General features: G+C 45.0%; 1 protein-coding gene across 2 annotated transcripts in view; it reads left to right on the forward strand.

Annotated features, from left to right (window-relative positions):
- Positions 1 to 5,458, forward strand: part of LOC121614350 (spectrin beta chain, non-erythrocytic 1) — a 97,626-nt gene extending 92,168 nt beyond the window's left edge. For both annotated transcript variants that reach the window (XM_041948169.1, XM_041948168.1), the window contains 4 exons: positions 562 to 764; positions 956 to 1,129; positions 1,838 to 1,880; positions 2,540 to 5,458. In XM_041948169.1, the coding sequence (XP_041804103.1) occupies positions 562 to 764; positions 956 to 1,129; positions 1,838 to 1,880; positions 2,540 to 2,749 (630 nt within the window). In that variant the 3' untranslated portion in view covers positions 2,750 to 5,458. The remainder of the gene's footprint in view (positions 1 to 561; positions 765 to 955; positions 1,130 to 1,837; positions 1,881 to 2,539) is intronic.
- The last annotated feature ends 6,911 nt before the right edge of the window (positions 5,459 to 12,369 follow it).

Raw genomic sequence — 12,369 nt, forward strand, 5'->3', positions numbered from 1 at the left:
TTCCCACCTCCTCAAGTGTGTCCATCTGCAGGTTTTATTTGTTTTATTTGACAGTGAATCAGATTATTCTCGAACAGGGCTGGAGTTTAATCCACCCACGTTCAGGATGTGGGACCTGATTTTTTTCCTCAACTGACTTTAGACTTGAGTCTGAAGACTTGTGACTTGCCAATGACTTGTAGTGACTTGGTGTCACTTCTGGTTTTTGGTTTGATTTAGTCTAGTTTGCTTACCATACGTTTAAAATATCTAAACCCGTGCAGGTTAAATTGTCTTTTTCTGCAGTTTGATGTGAAAACGAGAGATTTGAAAGCTGCAGATTGAAGCTGTTTGAGTTTGAGTAGATTCAGAGGTAGTGGAGGTTGTGTTCATGCTGGAGTCTGGTGCAGTTTAGAGGATTTGATGTGTCTCACAGCCTCAGATTCTGCTCCGCTCTGCATGCTGCAGCTCTGAAAGTCCTGATTTACAGCTTCTGCGAGAGAAAGATTAAAAAAAAAGAGCGTATGAGAGATGCGTCCGCCCACAGTCCTCCTCTGACTCGTCTCTCTCCTCTGTTTCCAGGACAACGCCGAAGGGGGCGAGGTGGTGAACGGGGTGTCGGAGCCCAGCCCCGCGGGGTCTCCCGGGGCAGCTCGCAAGGGCAAGGCCAGCCAAGCGGCGACTCTGCCGGCCAAGACCCAGCAGGACGCTCCCACGTCCCAGCTGGAGGGCTTCCTGCACCGCAAGCACGAGTGGGAGGGCCATAACAAGAAGGCTTCAAGCAGGTAGGAACCGTCAGGTGATCGTCAGTCCGCAGAACAGCGGCCTCTGAAAGACGACCAGCGACTCTGCTGCTTTCGTGTTCGGTGTTCTTTAACTCTGGATGGAAATATTACAGTCCAGAGTTCAACCAAGTGACGTTTAGAAACCGTTGATGCTTCTAACAGATGATGGGACTGTTGCCGTGTCTCCGCAGGTCGTGGCACAACGTGTACTGTGTGATCAATCAGCAGGAGATGGGTTTCTACAAGGACCAGAAGAGCGCCAGTCAGGGGATCCCCTACCACAGCGAGATTCCCGTCAGCCTGAAGGACGCCGTCTGCGAGGTGGCGCTGGACTACAAGAAGAAGAAACACGTCTTCAAGCTCAAGTGAGTCCTGATGATGGAAAGAGGCTGTTTGATGAGGACGAGCTGCAGCTGAAAGCTTAAAGGACGCAGTTCGGTCTCTCTGTTTAGACGTGATAGACAGGAAGTCCAGACCTGCCAGAGAATCATCACGTTTTTAAGTTTTATCACAGCGATCCGGTGATGGTCGTCTGTATCCATGGATACGCTGCAAACAGCTCATCCAGCAGACTTTTAATGGTGTCAAAATGCAAATCAGAACAGACTAAAAATGTGGCGCTCGTGATTAGCCCACAGCTAGCTCACTGCCGCCATGGCTACGTTATACTTCCTGTTTACATTTCCTAAATTATTAGAATTAGAATTGCCCCCCCATCGGCAGTAAGACAGAGAATCATTGTCAAGATTGTTTTGACATTTCTAAGCGCCAGAACGTCTCGTCAACATGGTTCTTACAAAACCCCTTCCTCCGTCCACACCCACGCAGATAGAAGGTCTTTGTCTGAGGGGGGGCACATTAGGGCTTTGGGTCTGGACTCGTGTATTCTGGACCAGGCAGTGAATGTGCTGTCAAACCAAAACCAGGAGCTAAAAGAGGCTAAAAAAGCTCATTGAGGGTTTAAATTCATCAACCAATCACGTGACAGAGTCCTGCAGGTGTAATGATGTTCTGTGAACTTCCTGTAAACATTCACGCAGATTATTATTTAACACGTTCTCTCGCTTCGACAGGATTACGGACGGGAACGAGTATCTCTTCCAAGCCAAAGATGACGTAAGTTAAAGATTTATTTCTGTTATTATATTCGCAGTGGTCACATGATCACATGGTCACATGGTCACATGATTGTCTCTGTGCTCCAGTCGTATTTATACGAGCCTTTTTGTATAAGATATTAGCCTTTTTGTATAAGATGGGTTTTCTATTATTTATTTCTAATTTTTTTTTTCAAATAAAAAATATTTTAATTTGTTTGAAAATTAATCAGAATTTATTTTAAATTTTCAGCATTGAACAGCACTCACATATGTATTTATTTTAGTCATATATCCTGGCATCACTTTGCTTAGTTAGTTCTAAATACTTAGTTACTGATGGTGTATGCAGTATATGTATATAGATAATAAATAAATTCTCCTATAGCTCCTCTGATTGGACGCTGCTGTATGAACAAATAATGAATCACAACATGAACACAGCTGTGATCGCATCATGTTAGAATGATCATGTCGTTAATACTGAATGTTAATTAACACGTCTTCTTCTATCTGCTTCCAGCCATTACAGTCTGTTTTAAATCACTCATTAAATATTAATATTTGCCTCTTAAATGCTAATTATGGTGCTAATTATGGTTTCCTGTTTCCTCGTTAACTGTCACTTACTCTTCCTCCTCACCCCTCCCTCACTCCCTCCTCCTCATCATCCTCCAGGACGAGATGAACACGTGGATCTCGGCCATCTCGGCCGCCATGTCGGGCGACAAGGCGGAGGTCACCCCCAGCAGCCATAGCACGCCCGCCCCGGCCGCACGCGCTCAGACGCTGCCGGCCTCCGTGGCCTCGGCGGCGGCCGAGTCCAGCCCGGGCAAACGAGAGAAAGACAAGGAGAAACGCTTCAGTCTGTTCAGCAAGAAGAAATAGACGCTCCTTCCCTCCTCCTCCTCCTCCTCCTCCTCCTCCTCCCTCTGGTGCTGTTTGGGGTCACTCCTCATTATCGATCCGTCTTTGGTCAAATATTTGTTGAAGATGTCAATCGACCGAATTCTCAATTTAGAATCAGCTTGTAGCAACTGATACTGTAACAACTGATACTGTAACAGAATAACGCTCACAGTGTGATTCAATGTTCTTCTAAAAGGATTTAAATTTAATCTGAACTGTCAAACTGGCCGAAATTGGCAGATAATTTAAAACAGAGGCGATAATCAACGAGGAAAAACGACCTGACGAGCAGTTTTCATTGAAGAGTTGGACAGCTGCTACAGTATCCGGCAGTTGCGAAGTCAAATAAAATCCCAAACAGCCACTTTTCCTCCCTTCTGTTCTTTCTTCCTCTTCCTCCTCTTCCTCTCAAAGCGTGACTCCAGCATGCAAGCTCCGAGCCAAAACTCTCCACTCTGTGCCTATCAACCGTCCGGTCCGGCTCAGAGCAGCACAGCTGCGACACACCGCCTGCATCCTCCGTTCAGTTTTTGTAAGATAAGGAGCAGGAGAAGCATTAAAACCAGATCGGCTCGAAGGAAGAGAATTGAGACGGGGTCTGCGAACGCTTCAGGCAGCTGCTGTCATAGAAATAAAAACCAGAGTTTGCCGCTGAACAACAACTCGATGTAGAGGAGCTCCCAGAATATTCCTCTTTATTATTCTTATTGCTATTATTTGTGTTTTCTATCTCCCGCCGTTTCGTTTCTCTGCTTTCCGATCGTCCCGGCTTTTCGTCGACCGCTGCCTTCTGTGGGTTGTGTTTACGCTCCCGACTCGTCTCAGTTTTTTTTTGTTTTTTTGTTTTGTTCTTGTTTTTCGGGAAGTTGTAGGTAGTTCCTGTTAGGGTCCATCCTCAGTTTTTGCGAGGCCTTGTCTTTGCAAGATGACGTGTATCCCTCTGTAGTGGGGAAAACTGAGACCACGGCGGGGTAAACCTCTGAAATTACACCTCGCACACCTTTGAATATCTGAGCTACGTGTGGAAGAGCTGAAAGTGAAACCTGAAGAGCAGAATAATGAGATTTGAAGTACAAGCCCCCTGAGTGCACTGTGCATTCTGTGCAAATCACCATCCTGCTGTTCTGGTGCTGACTAATTCCTGCAGCATCACAGAAAGCAGCTGTAATTTGGAGCTTTACCCTGCGGTGCTTTGAACTGTATGTATAACTTGTGTATAACAAACTGTTAAAATAAACCTGTGTTTAATTTCACCTATTATGATTATTATTACTACTAATAATAAGATCTACCGACCATAATAAGCTTCATTTGAGTAATACTTTCTTTACCTGAAAACCTAACGACGTGTACACTCAACAGTCTAAATGAAGGAGCTGCGGAGCCGCTGCCGCCCAGCTCGACGGGGGAATAAATAACTAAGACCAGTAAGAATGTTTGTTAACTCAAACTTTAAAGCATCCAGTAAGTTTTATTTTCTACTTCTCGTTTTTGAGTCATTTACTTCTGCCCTTAGTTACCTGGAGTCTGTTTTTGTTTCCTTCGGTCTGTATTTTCTGTTAAACTCTGTCTGAGGTTTATTTAGTCTGAAGTATGGAGACGTAGATGTACTATAAAAACAACGTTACTTTAAGCATTGCTGTTACGTAAGTTGGTTCTAAAAAGCATTTACTGGAAGTGAGTTATGTTGCAGAATAACGGCCGCTTGCTTGTTGGCTTCAGCACACGTTCTTTGAGATTTCTGACTTTTTTCCGACCTCACGGTGGCGCCGAGTTGCTCGCCTTCGTGGAAGTTCTTTAATGACAAAATCAACAGGATGAATTTGAGCTGTGATCCGTCTGCGAGTTGAGATTTGAGAGCATGCAGAAGCAGATTTGTTAGCATGATAATAAGTTTCAGTGGCAGGGTTGTGACTTTCTTATTGTTTCTTCCTTTGACTTTGCATGCTGGAGTTTTGGTCATATGTTTAACTTGTGTGCCAAAACACTTAATTTTGTTATTTGGCCCTGAAGCACCTGCAAATACCATAATACATACATTTCAAAATGTCAAAATGAGCTGGTTTGGGGGATGTAGGCAGACACTGGTCGGGTTCAGCCCAAATTTAACCCTGACTGTCGCTGCTGCTTTTCAAACAGGCCAAACTTTCACCAGATCTGACAGTTACCTGACAATCGATCGTCCGTCTGTCGGACGGTTTGATGGATTTCATAATCAGGGAGAATAAAAGGTTGTTGGACACGTTCTATAGATGCTCGTTTCCACATCTCTCAGAATCTGCCGTCAGAAAAGGTGAGTTTAGATTTTAAAACTGAGCCACAAATCCAGACGTTTCTCTGAAAATCTGCCTCGCTGAAGCTTGAATTTGTTTTTTCGCTCACGTGTAATTTTGTCATTAATTAACTTCCGTACCGAGCAGGAAAAGTGGAGGCACGGCTGGAGTAATGAGCCCCAGAGCGTGAGAGGTGGGTGCGCTTGTTTTTGCACAGCTGGTGGTGGGGTTGGGCGGGTGGGGCTCAGCACCTGAAGCTTCTCTTCACTCTGTGATTGGTCCTGAAATGGTTCCTGTTTTGTTTTTGTTTTTTTTCTTTTTGCTACATTCTCTGGCAGTTTGATAAATATAGTGTGCATTCCTCTGTCACTGTAACCATAGTAACAAGATATTTCTTCATATTGCACAATCAACAATGCCACGATGGGGGCGGGCGGGTTCGGGTGGGGGTGGGCAGGGCCGGGGTTTGTAGGTGAGGTATTGAGTGTGATGTGGACCAGGGGTCACTGCTAGTTGGATCTGCACCCGTAGACTTCTCCCCATCTCTGTTACATATGTGCAAAAAGCCATTAAAATGCTTTTAAAATGAATCAGACTCTGTTTGTTTTCTCCTCTGTGAAGTTAATAATGATCGATAACATCCTCCTGAATCACCTGCGAATCGTCACCTGTGAGTGTAACAGGGTATAAATGTCAAATTATTCCACTTGCTGTAATTGGTTTTATTTATTTAATTGTTATCGGCTCAATAGCGCCCCCCTCGGGAGCTATAGTCTGCCACCGGATCGGTGTAGCACTGTCAGTTCCTGAGAGGCGTGCTTGAGGTAGGTTGTCGTGCACAGCGCGGGCAAATAAATGGTTATTGGTATAATGAACCCTTGTTTATTCTATAAATGTATAGGTAGTATAAACTACTTGGATGTAGAATGTGTGAGGGATACTTCATACTACTCCGTTAAGGATGTTACCGAGGAGTTTGAGGTTTGAGATACTCTGTATGCTAGCTATCCAGTAGCATTAGCTAAATGAATGTGCTGCTCCTGTTTTAGTGTGCTGTGCACGAGACGCCAGAGCTCGCTGACCAGACTGTTTTCATATTTACCAGGTCGGATAATAAACTGCATGAAAAAAGACACTTCAGCTTCTCGACTTCTTTAAAAATAATACAGCCAGTGACAGAGTGTGACTGAGCGTGGTTACACGAGCTCATCAAGCAGCTCAGATGCTCGATATGAATAAAATATCTATATTATGGATAAAAATTTATTTGGCCCTGAAAAAAAGCTCTTGAATTATCAGCTGCTGTCCACCTGCGACTTCATGGAGGATCCTGCTGAACACAGTAAAAAGACAAAGAGAGCATTAGGGGCACAGTAGGAGATATGAGGTGGATGTCATCCACCCCCTCCATCACCTGCTAGCAGAGCGAGCGAAGCAGCAGATGTGTTGACTCATTTGTCTCTGAAGTATCAGCCGTCTCGCTGTGTGTCGATGAATCTGGTGCTGATGTCCTTCTGTCAGTTTCATTTGGATCGATAATCTCCAAACTTCATGCTGTACATTCGTCAGTCCTGCACTGTTTAGTCGGCTGTATCCTCTGACGGTCACAGTGTGAGGAGGCCACATGTAGTCACAGCGAGAGGATCATAGAGGCACGCTGCTGCTGCTGCTGCCTGTAGTATTCCTGTAATATAAAACCACCACAGACCAAACCCCCTCTGGAACTGGATATTTAAAGGGAGACACAACCACAGATTTACTCGAGAGTTAGATTTCAGACCGTCCCTCAGTGAGAAATGAACAAATCACCTGCGGGCGGCGCTGACTGCTTCTAACGCTGATGGCTCTGACCCCAACAGCCACATTTATTTTCTCTACTGTTGATCTCAGTCGTTCTGGACAGAGGAATCCATCCCATTCTGAAGAGGCTGTTTCATGTTCTGTGAGGTCTATTGACTGTCACATGACACATCACTGACAAGCTGAGCGTCCTGCCCTCCTCCATATCAATCTTTGTGGAGAAAATCAGAATAAGTCAGAGGTCAGAGGTCACAGTTTCTCACAGTAAGCTGTCGAGCCTGAAACTGGACCTGCAGACCTGCAAAACTGAGCCTGAATCACCAGAAGGTTTTCCTGAAAGACACACAGCTGCCGAGTCTCTGCGATGTAAACGTTCGGTATGTTGAGCTGAACAAACTGAAGTCCATCTGCTCCACCTGTGTTTGTTTGGGTGGAGGCAGAACATCGAGCTTCAGACCGGCGAAACTGTTCCCTTCAAACCTCATCACATCCAAACGGCCCAGAGTGTGTGTGTGTGACAGTGTTTAATTAAACACACACACTGTACAGACTCTGTTAAAGGAACATGAAGTTATTTCTGAATCATGTGGAGACGAACTGAGAAAACCTCGTTTAAAGTGCTGATGTGTTTCTATAAGAACGCTTTAAAACAGACAGACTTTCACTGACAAACACAAACACATCAGGAGAAAATCACATGCTAATGACCAGATCATAGGTTTATTTTATAGTTTAAATTCTTGTATTTTTTTAAATGTATTTCTGAGAAGTGAAATAATATTTTACACTCTTGAGCTGTTCAATCATGACAGATAATGTGATTATTATTATTTTTACAGGTTGTGCTGTTGGATTCTGCTTTAACTAGTGAACAAAAAGCTGATCTATTATTTTAAATGATAATAATAATAAATGTTCACACAGGAACTGCAGCTCAAAGTGCTTTACAAGAAAGAAATCACGTGCAGCTAACAGATAAACCCACTTGATCACGATAATAAGGATGGAAAGCTAAATGAAAGATCAGTTTTTAGCTGTTTTTTGAAAAGCTAACATGAAGCAGCAGATCAAAGTCTGTTTGTGAGGGAACTGACCTGGAGTCAGTCCTCACGAACAAACGCAGCATCATCTGTATTAAAACCTCAGGGTCGTGTTCTAGGGCCGCTTTTCTTTGTCTATATAAATGATTTAAAGTTGTAGTGTAGTGATGTTTTTATATGCAGATGACTGAAGGTGTCTCCTGAAGTCCAGCTCCAGGCTGCGTCCCCATCATGGAAAGTCTGTACTTTACTTTCTAAAAGGACAAACAGGCCTCTGAGTTTCCAGTTAAACCAGAGGAAACCAGTACAAACAGTGCTGAATGTCCATCTGGTGAGTCAGCTGTTGAAAAGTTATTTGTAAGATGGAACAGAGGAGAACATGTTTAGCTCGTGAAGCTTCACTGCTGCAGGTCGCTTTGACTCTGCTGCCACCTCCTGGTCCGAGGGATAATCTCAGCTTTCAAAAATAAACTCCAGAAGGAACAAAACTTCATCATTTTACACATGTTGAATCTGCATTAAAAAATTACTGAGCTCATCGAATCATTTTAAAAACTGGTGACGGTGGAACTCACTGACCAAAGCGATTTTACACGATGATGTTCAGCAAGTTTAGTTCTCTTACATGTCACGGGTTTGATGTGCAAAAGCTTATTTCTTAATTCTGAACTAGCAGAATAATCTAATGAGTTTTGAAATGGATCACATCAGTGTCTGCGAGAAGATGCTTCCTCCACCCATCCATACTGAATCAATAAACATCACCAGCCAGCCAAAGACTGAGCTGACTCGTACAACTCTTCATCCTTCAAACGTCTTCACTTTGCCTCAAAGAACTCAGTGTTTTTGTGTCTTTTGGCCACAAGGTGGCGTCAGATGACCAGTAGGCTGCAGCCGGTTGAGCTGCTGAATGTTTGTCACAACACGTTCAGAAACCCTGAATGTGATGCTTTATTCATATGATGATACAGATGTGTGAAAAGGAACGAGTCTACTCTGTCCAATCACATTCTAACCAGCACTCAGGTGTCTGCAGGTGAGTTCAGAGCAATAACAGTATTAGACGTATTCAGGTTATGTTAGTACAAGTATAAAGACCACGATAAACCAACTGAAGTCCTGGATTTAAACCTGACTTACTTTACGTCCCTGACTGACGGTCGTCACATCGATTCTGCACAGTTTACAGCAGATAGAGGGAGTGGACAAAATAACAAGAACATCTCACAACACAAAAGCCCTCAGAGGTTTTAGAGACGTCAGACAGCAGCTGATGTGTCGTTCAGGAGATCCTCTTATCGAATCCACCCACTCCGAGGCGTGGAGGGTTTAAACCCGTCTGCTGGGTATGATTATTACTCCTGAGGAGAAGACTCCAGATCAGCCCACACAAACAGTCGCTGTGATCCTCTGCAGGAGCACTTCAGCCCACAGTCTTACCTCGCAGGAACTCGTTAGAAACAAAGGAAACACTGCTGGTATGACGGCTGATCATCAGCTGCTCAGTCCTCTGACAGTCTGACGTCTTTGTCACTTCCTGTCGTGTGATTTCTGATGTTTGGCAGAAGAGGAAGACAGATGTTAGCTTGAACTGTGAAGTGGACCAAAAGTTCAAAATCTGGTTCTGACTGATCCAACTGACACAAAATCACAAGATCTCAATGAAAGTTTTAGCATTTTAACACGTTTCAGGTCCTCGTCGTGTTCTTCTTGTTCGGAGGCTCTTCTACATTTCTCATCTGTTTTAGTTGTAGTTTTATTTACAGTTTTGGCCCCTGAAGGTTTGGGGCCCACAGCTCCAACTCTTTTTACTCACTCATCAGTCTGCAGGCGAAATTAACCTGAATCAACACTTTTATACTATTACTGATAAAAACACATTTTTATTGCCTTATTGTGTTGTTTGCTTTATTCATAAACAGTTTTTAAAAACTAATTCTTCTTCTTTGGTTTCTGTGCTTCTATTTATTCTTTTGTTTTGCTTTAATTTATGAGATTTCATGTTTCATTTAAATGTGAGACACTTTAATTTCACCTGTCCTGAAATGTTTTAGTCAAACTTTCTCTCCCACAGGTTCCTCATTCAGCACCGCGGACAGCTCCTCCGCCGCAGCTGCTGGGATTTGTAGTTTTTTTCCGGTCTGACTTCTTCGCTATAAAAAACACGTGAATGACGACGAACAGAACAAACACCGAGTCCCACAATCCCTTGCGGCCGTGCGTCCTCTCCAGCGGAGCAGGGGTGTTTTCTCTCCGTGCGTCATGGTTACCTCCCGAGTCCGAGCTGCTGTCAAAAGCACCACAATAAGACCGGAAGTGAAGAGATTTCACCTTCAAAAAAACAGTCATCGTTATGCTCCATTTAAAATGATGCATAAATACTATCAGCTAAATAATCCTGTATCAGAAATAAAAAGACATCACGTGTTCTATAATGAAATTTCTTTGATTGATTATTAGCAGCATTTTACTGTTGGAGCTGCTGCAGGTGGAGACACTTTCAGCTACTTTATATACAGTTAGCTAGTTTAGGCCAGTGGTGCCCAACCGAGGGGTCGGGCCCTCTAAAGGGTCAGCAGGTGAGTCTAAGGGGTCGTCTCCCTTATCGTTCCAGTTCTGTCTAAGCAGCAGCGTCCATCTGGCCGTCTCCTGTAATCTAACTAAGAGAAGAAAGACCATCATAAAAATGTTGCTTCTTTCATCTGAGTCGCCTTCAGGCATCAACACACACTCAGAGCTGCGGACCTGCTGTGACTCCACACTTTAAGCCCTGTTCTTTGCCTCTCAGGCTGCATTCAGTCTGCAGGTAGAAATTAGCACCTCCACATTGTGTGCATACTTTAGGTAAAAATGTAGCATTTTCCAGCCACTGGTAGAATTTCTTGATATCAGCCACTTCCTCTATCTGATGGTGGTGCATGCCATGTAGGGGCTTGTCCCTCCAGGTTGTCCGCTCCTCCTCCTATACACACTTATCAGGGTTCTGCTGCCTGAGACATTCACTCAGCAGTTCATCCTTCGGGGCCATTTCTTCGATGTGTTCTCAAGTTTTCGATGTTTCATCCTGGACTGTGGCCTTGAAGCTCATTAGCCCTCGGCCTCCCTCTTTCGGCTTAGTGTTTAGCCTCAGGGTGCTGGATTTGGGGTGGAACCATCCGTGCATGGTGAGGAGCTTTCTAGTCTTGATATCTGTGGCTTCTATCTCCTCCTTTTGGCCAGCTTATGATACCATGTATCATTCATGTATTTCTGTATGAGTGTAAGTAGAGTACTTGAGTAAATGTACTTGGTTACTTTCTACCGCTGACTCTCCTTCAGGTCTTGTTCCTGGATATTGGCTCTGTGGACCAGCTGGACGGTCCAGAGGGAACCTTTTTCCTCGCGAGGCTGTGCAGCCGTGCATCACCTCCTGCTGACACAGGGGGCTTTTATTTTTTAGGGCCCATACCGGAAACGCTGTGTGAGGATGTGCTGTGTGCTCACTTGATGCTGCTGCTCGTCAGTCCGATAACGAGCGAGAAAACATCACAGTGATGAGACTCGGCGGTCGGGGAGGGTCTCGGTCTCCATTAGGCGTCTGAAGTCCGCTTTACTGATGAGCTGAGTCCGTCTGTCTGTCACTTCGCCTGTCTGTCTGTCTGCCTGTCTGTGGGTGGAGGGGCTCGGCTGCAGCGGGAGGATGCTCTCTCCTCCTGCCGGGAATCAGGACTTTGCTCTCCCGTCATCCGGCCGGGATGCTGCGGTGTGAAGCCGGGGCTTCTCCCCTCCTCTGCCCGCTGAAGTTGGCTCATCTGCGGTGATTAAACACTTGTTTGTGTCGCTCTCTCTCTCTCTGCTCCACAGTGGAAGTAATCCGCATCCTTTATTCTGGATTATTACACATCCTGTCCTCCTGACTCTGCTGGATTTTACTCCCGCACAGATTTGTGAATGGGTTTGTGAGCCTCCTCCGGTGGCACCGTCTCCACCTCCCGCGCCGTGCGTCGCTCCTCGGGGGGGAGGATGTGAGCACCGGGGGGAGTCAGCAGAGGAAGCAGCCGAGCTGTAGTAACCATGGCTGGTGCCGAGGTCGCGGATTAGTGTGAGGGGGGGATTATATTTCCAGGAGCAGAATCCTCCATCAGTTGTGTTGCTGTTTTTGTCTCCATGGGGGGGTGTTTTTTGAACTTTACAGGCGCGGGCGGATCTTTCTTCTGTTTCTGTTTTTCATTTTGGGAAAGAAAAGAAGCTCCAGTGCGTCTGAAGGTGGAGTAAATGATCCAGGCTGAGGTGGGGGTCATGGATGGGGCTCAGCGCGCGCTCCTGTAGAAACAAAAAGCTAAAGTAAGCCCGTCATCTTCACCGTAAAGCATGATGGGATCGATATAAACTTCCTGTACAGATCAATAAAACACTGTTTGTCCTTTAAGGAGTGTTAATAAATCCAAGTGCAGAATCTCTGTGTAGGACTGAAACAGTTTCTCACTGAGCAGCAGCCCTGAGGATG

Source organism: Chelmon rostratus, chromosome 11 (genome assembly GCF_017976325.1).
Source record: "Chelmon rostratus isolate fCheRos1 chromosome 11, fCheRos1.pri, whole genome shotgun sequence".
NCBI lineage: Eukaryota > Metazoa > Chordata > Actinopteri > Chaetodontiformes > Chaetodontidae > Chelmon > Chelmon rostratus.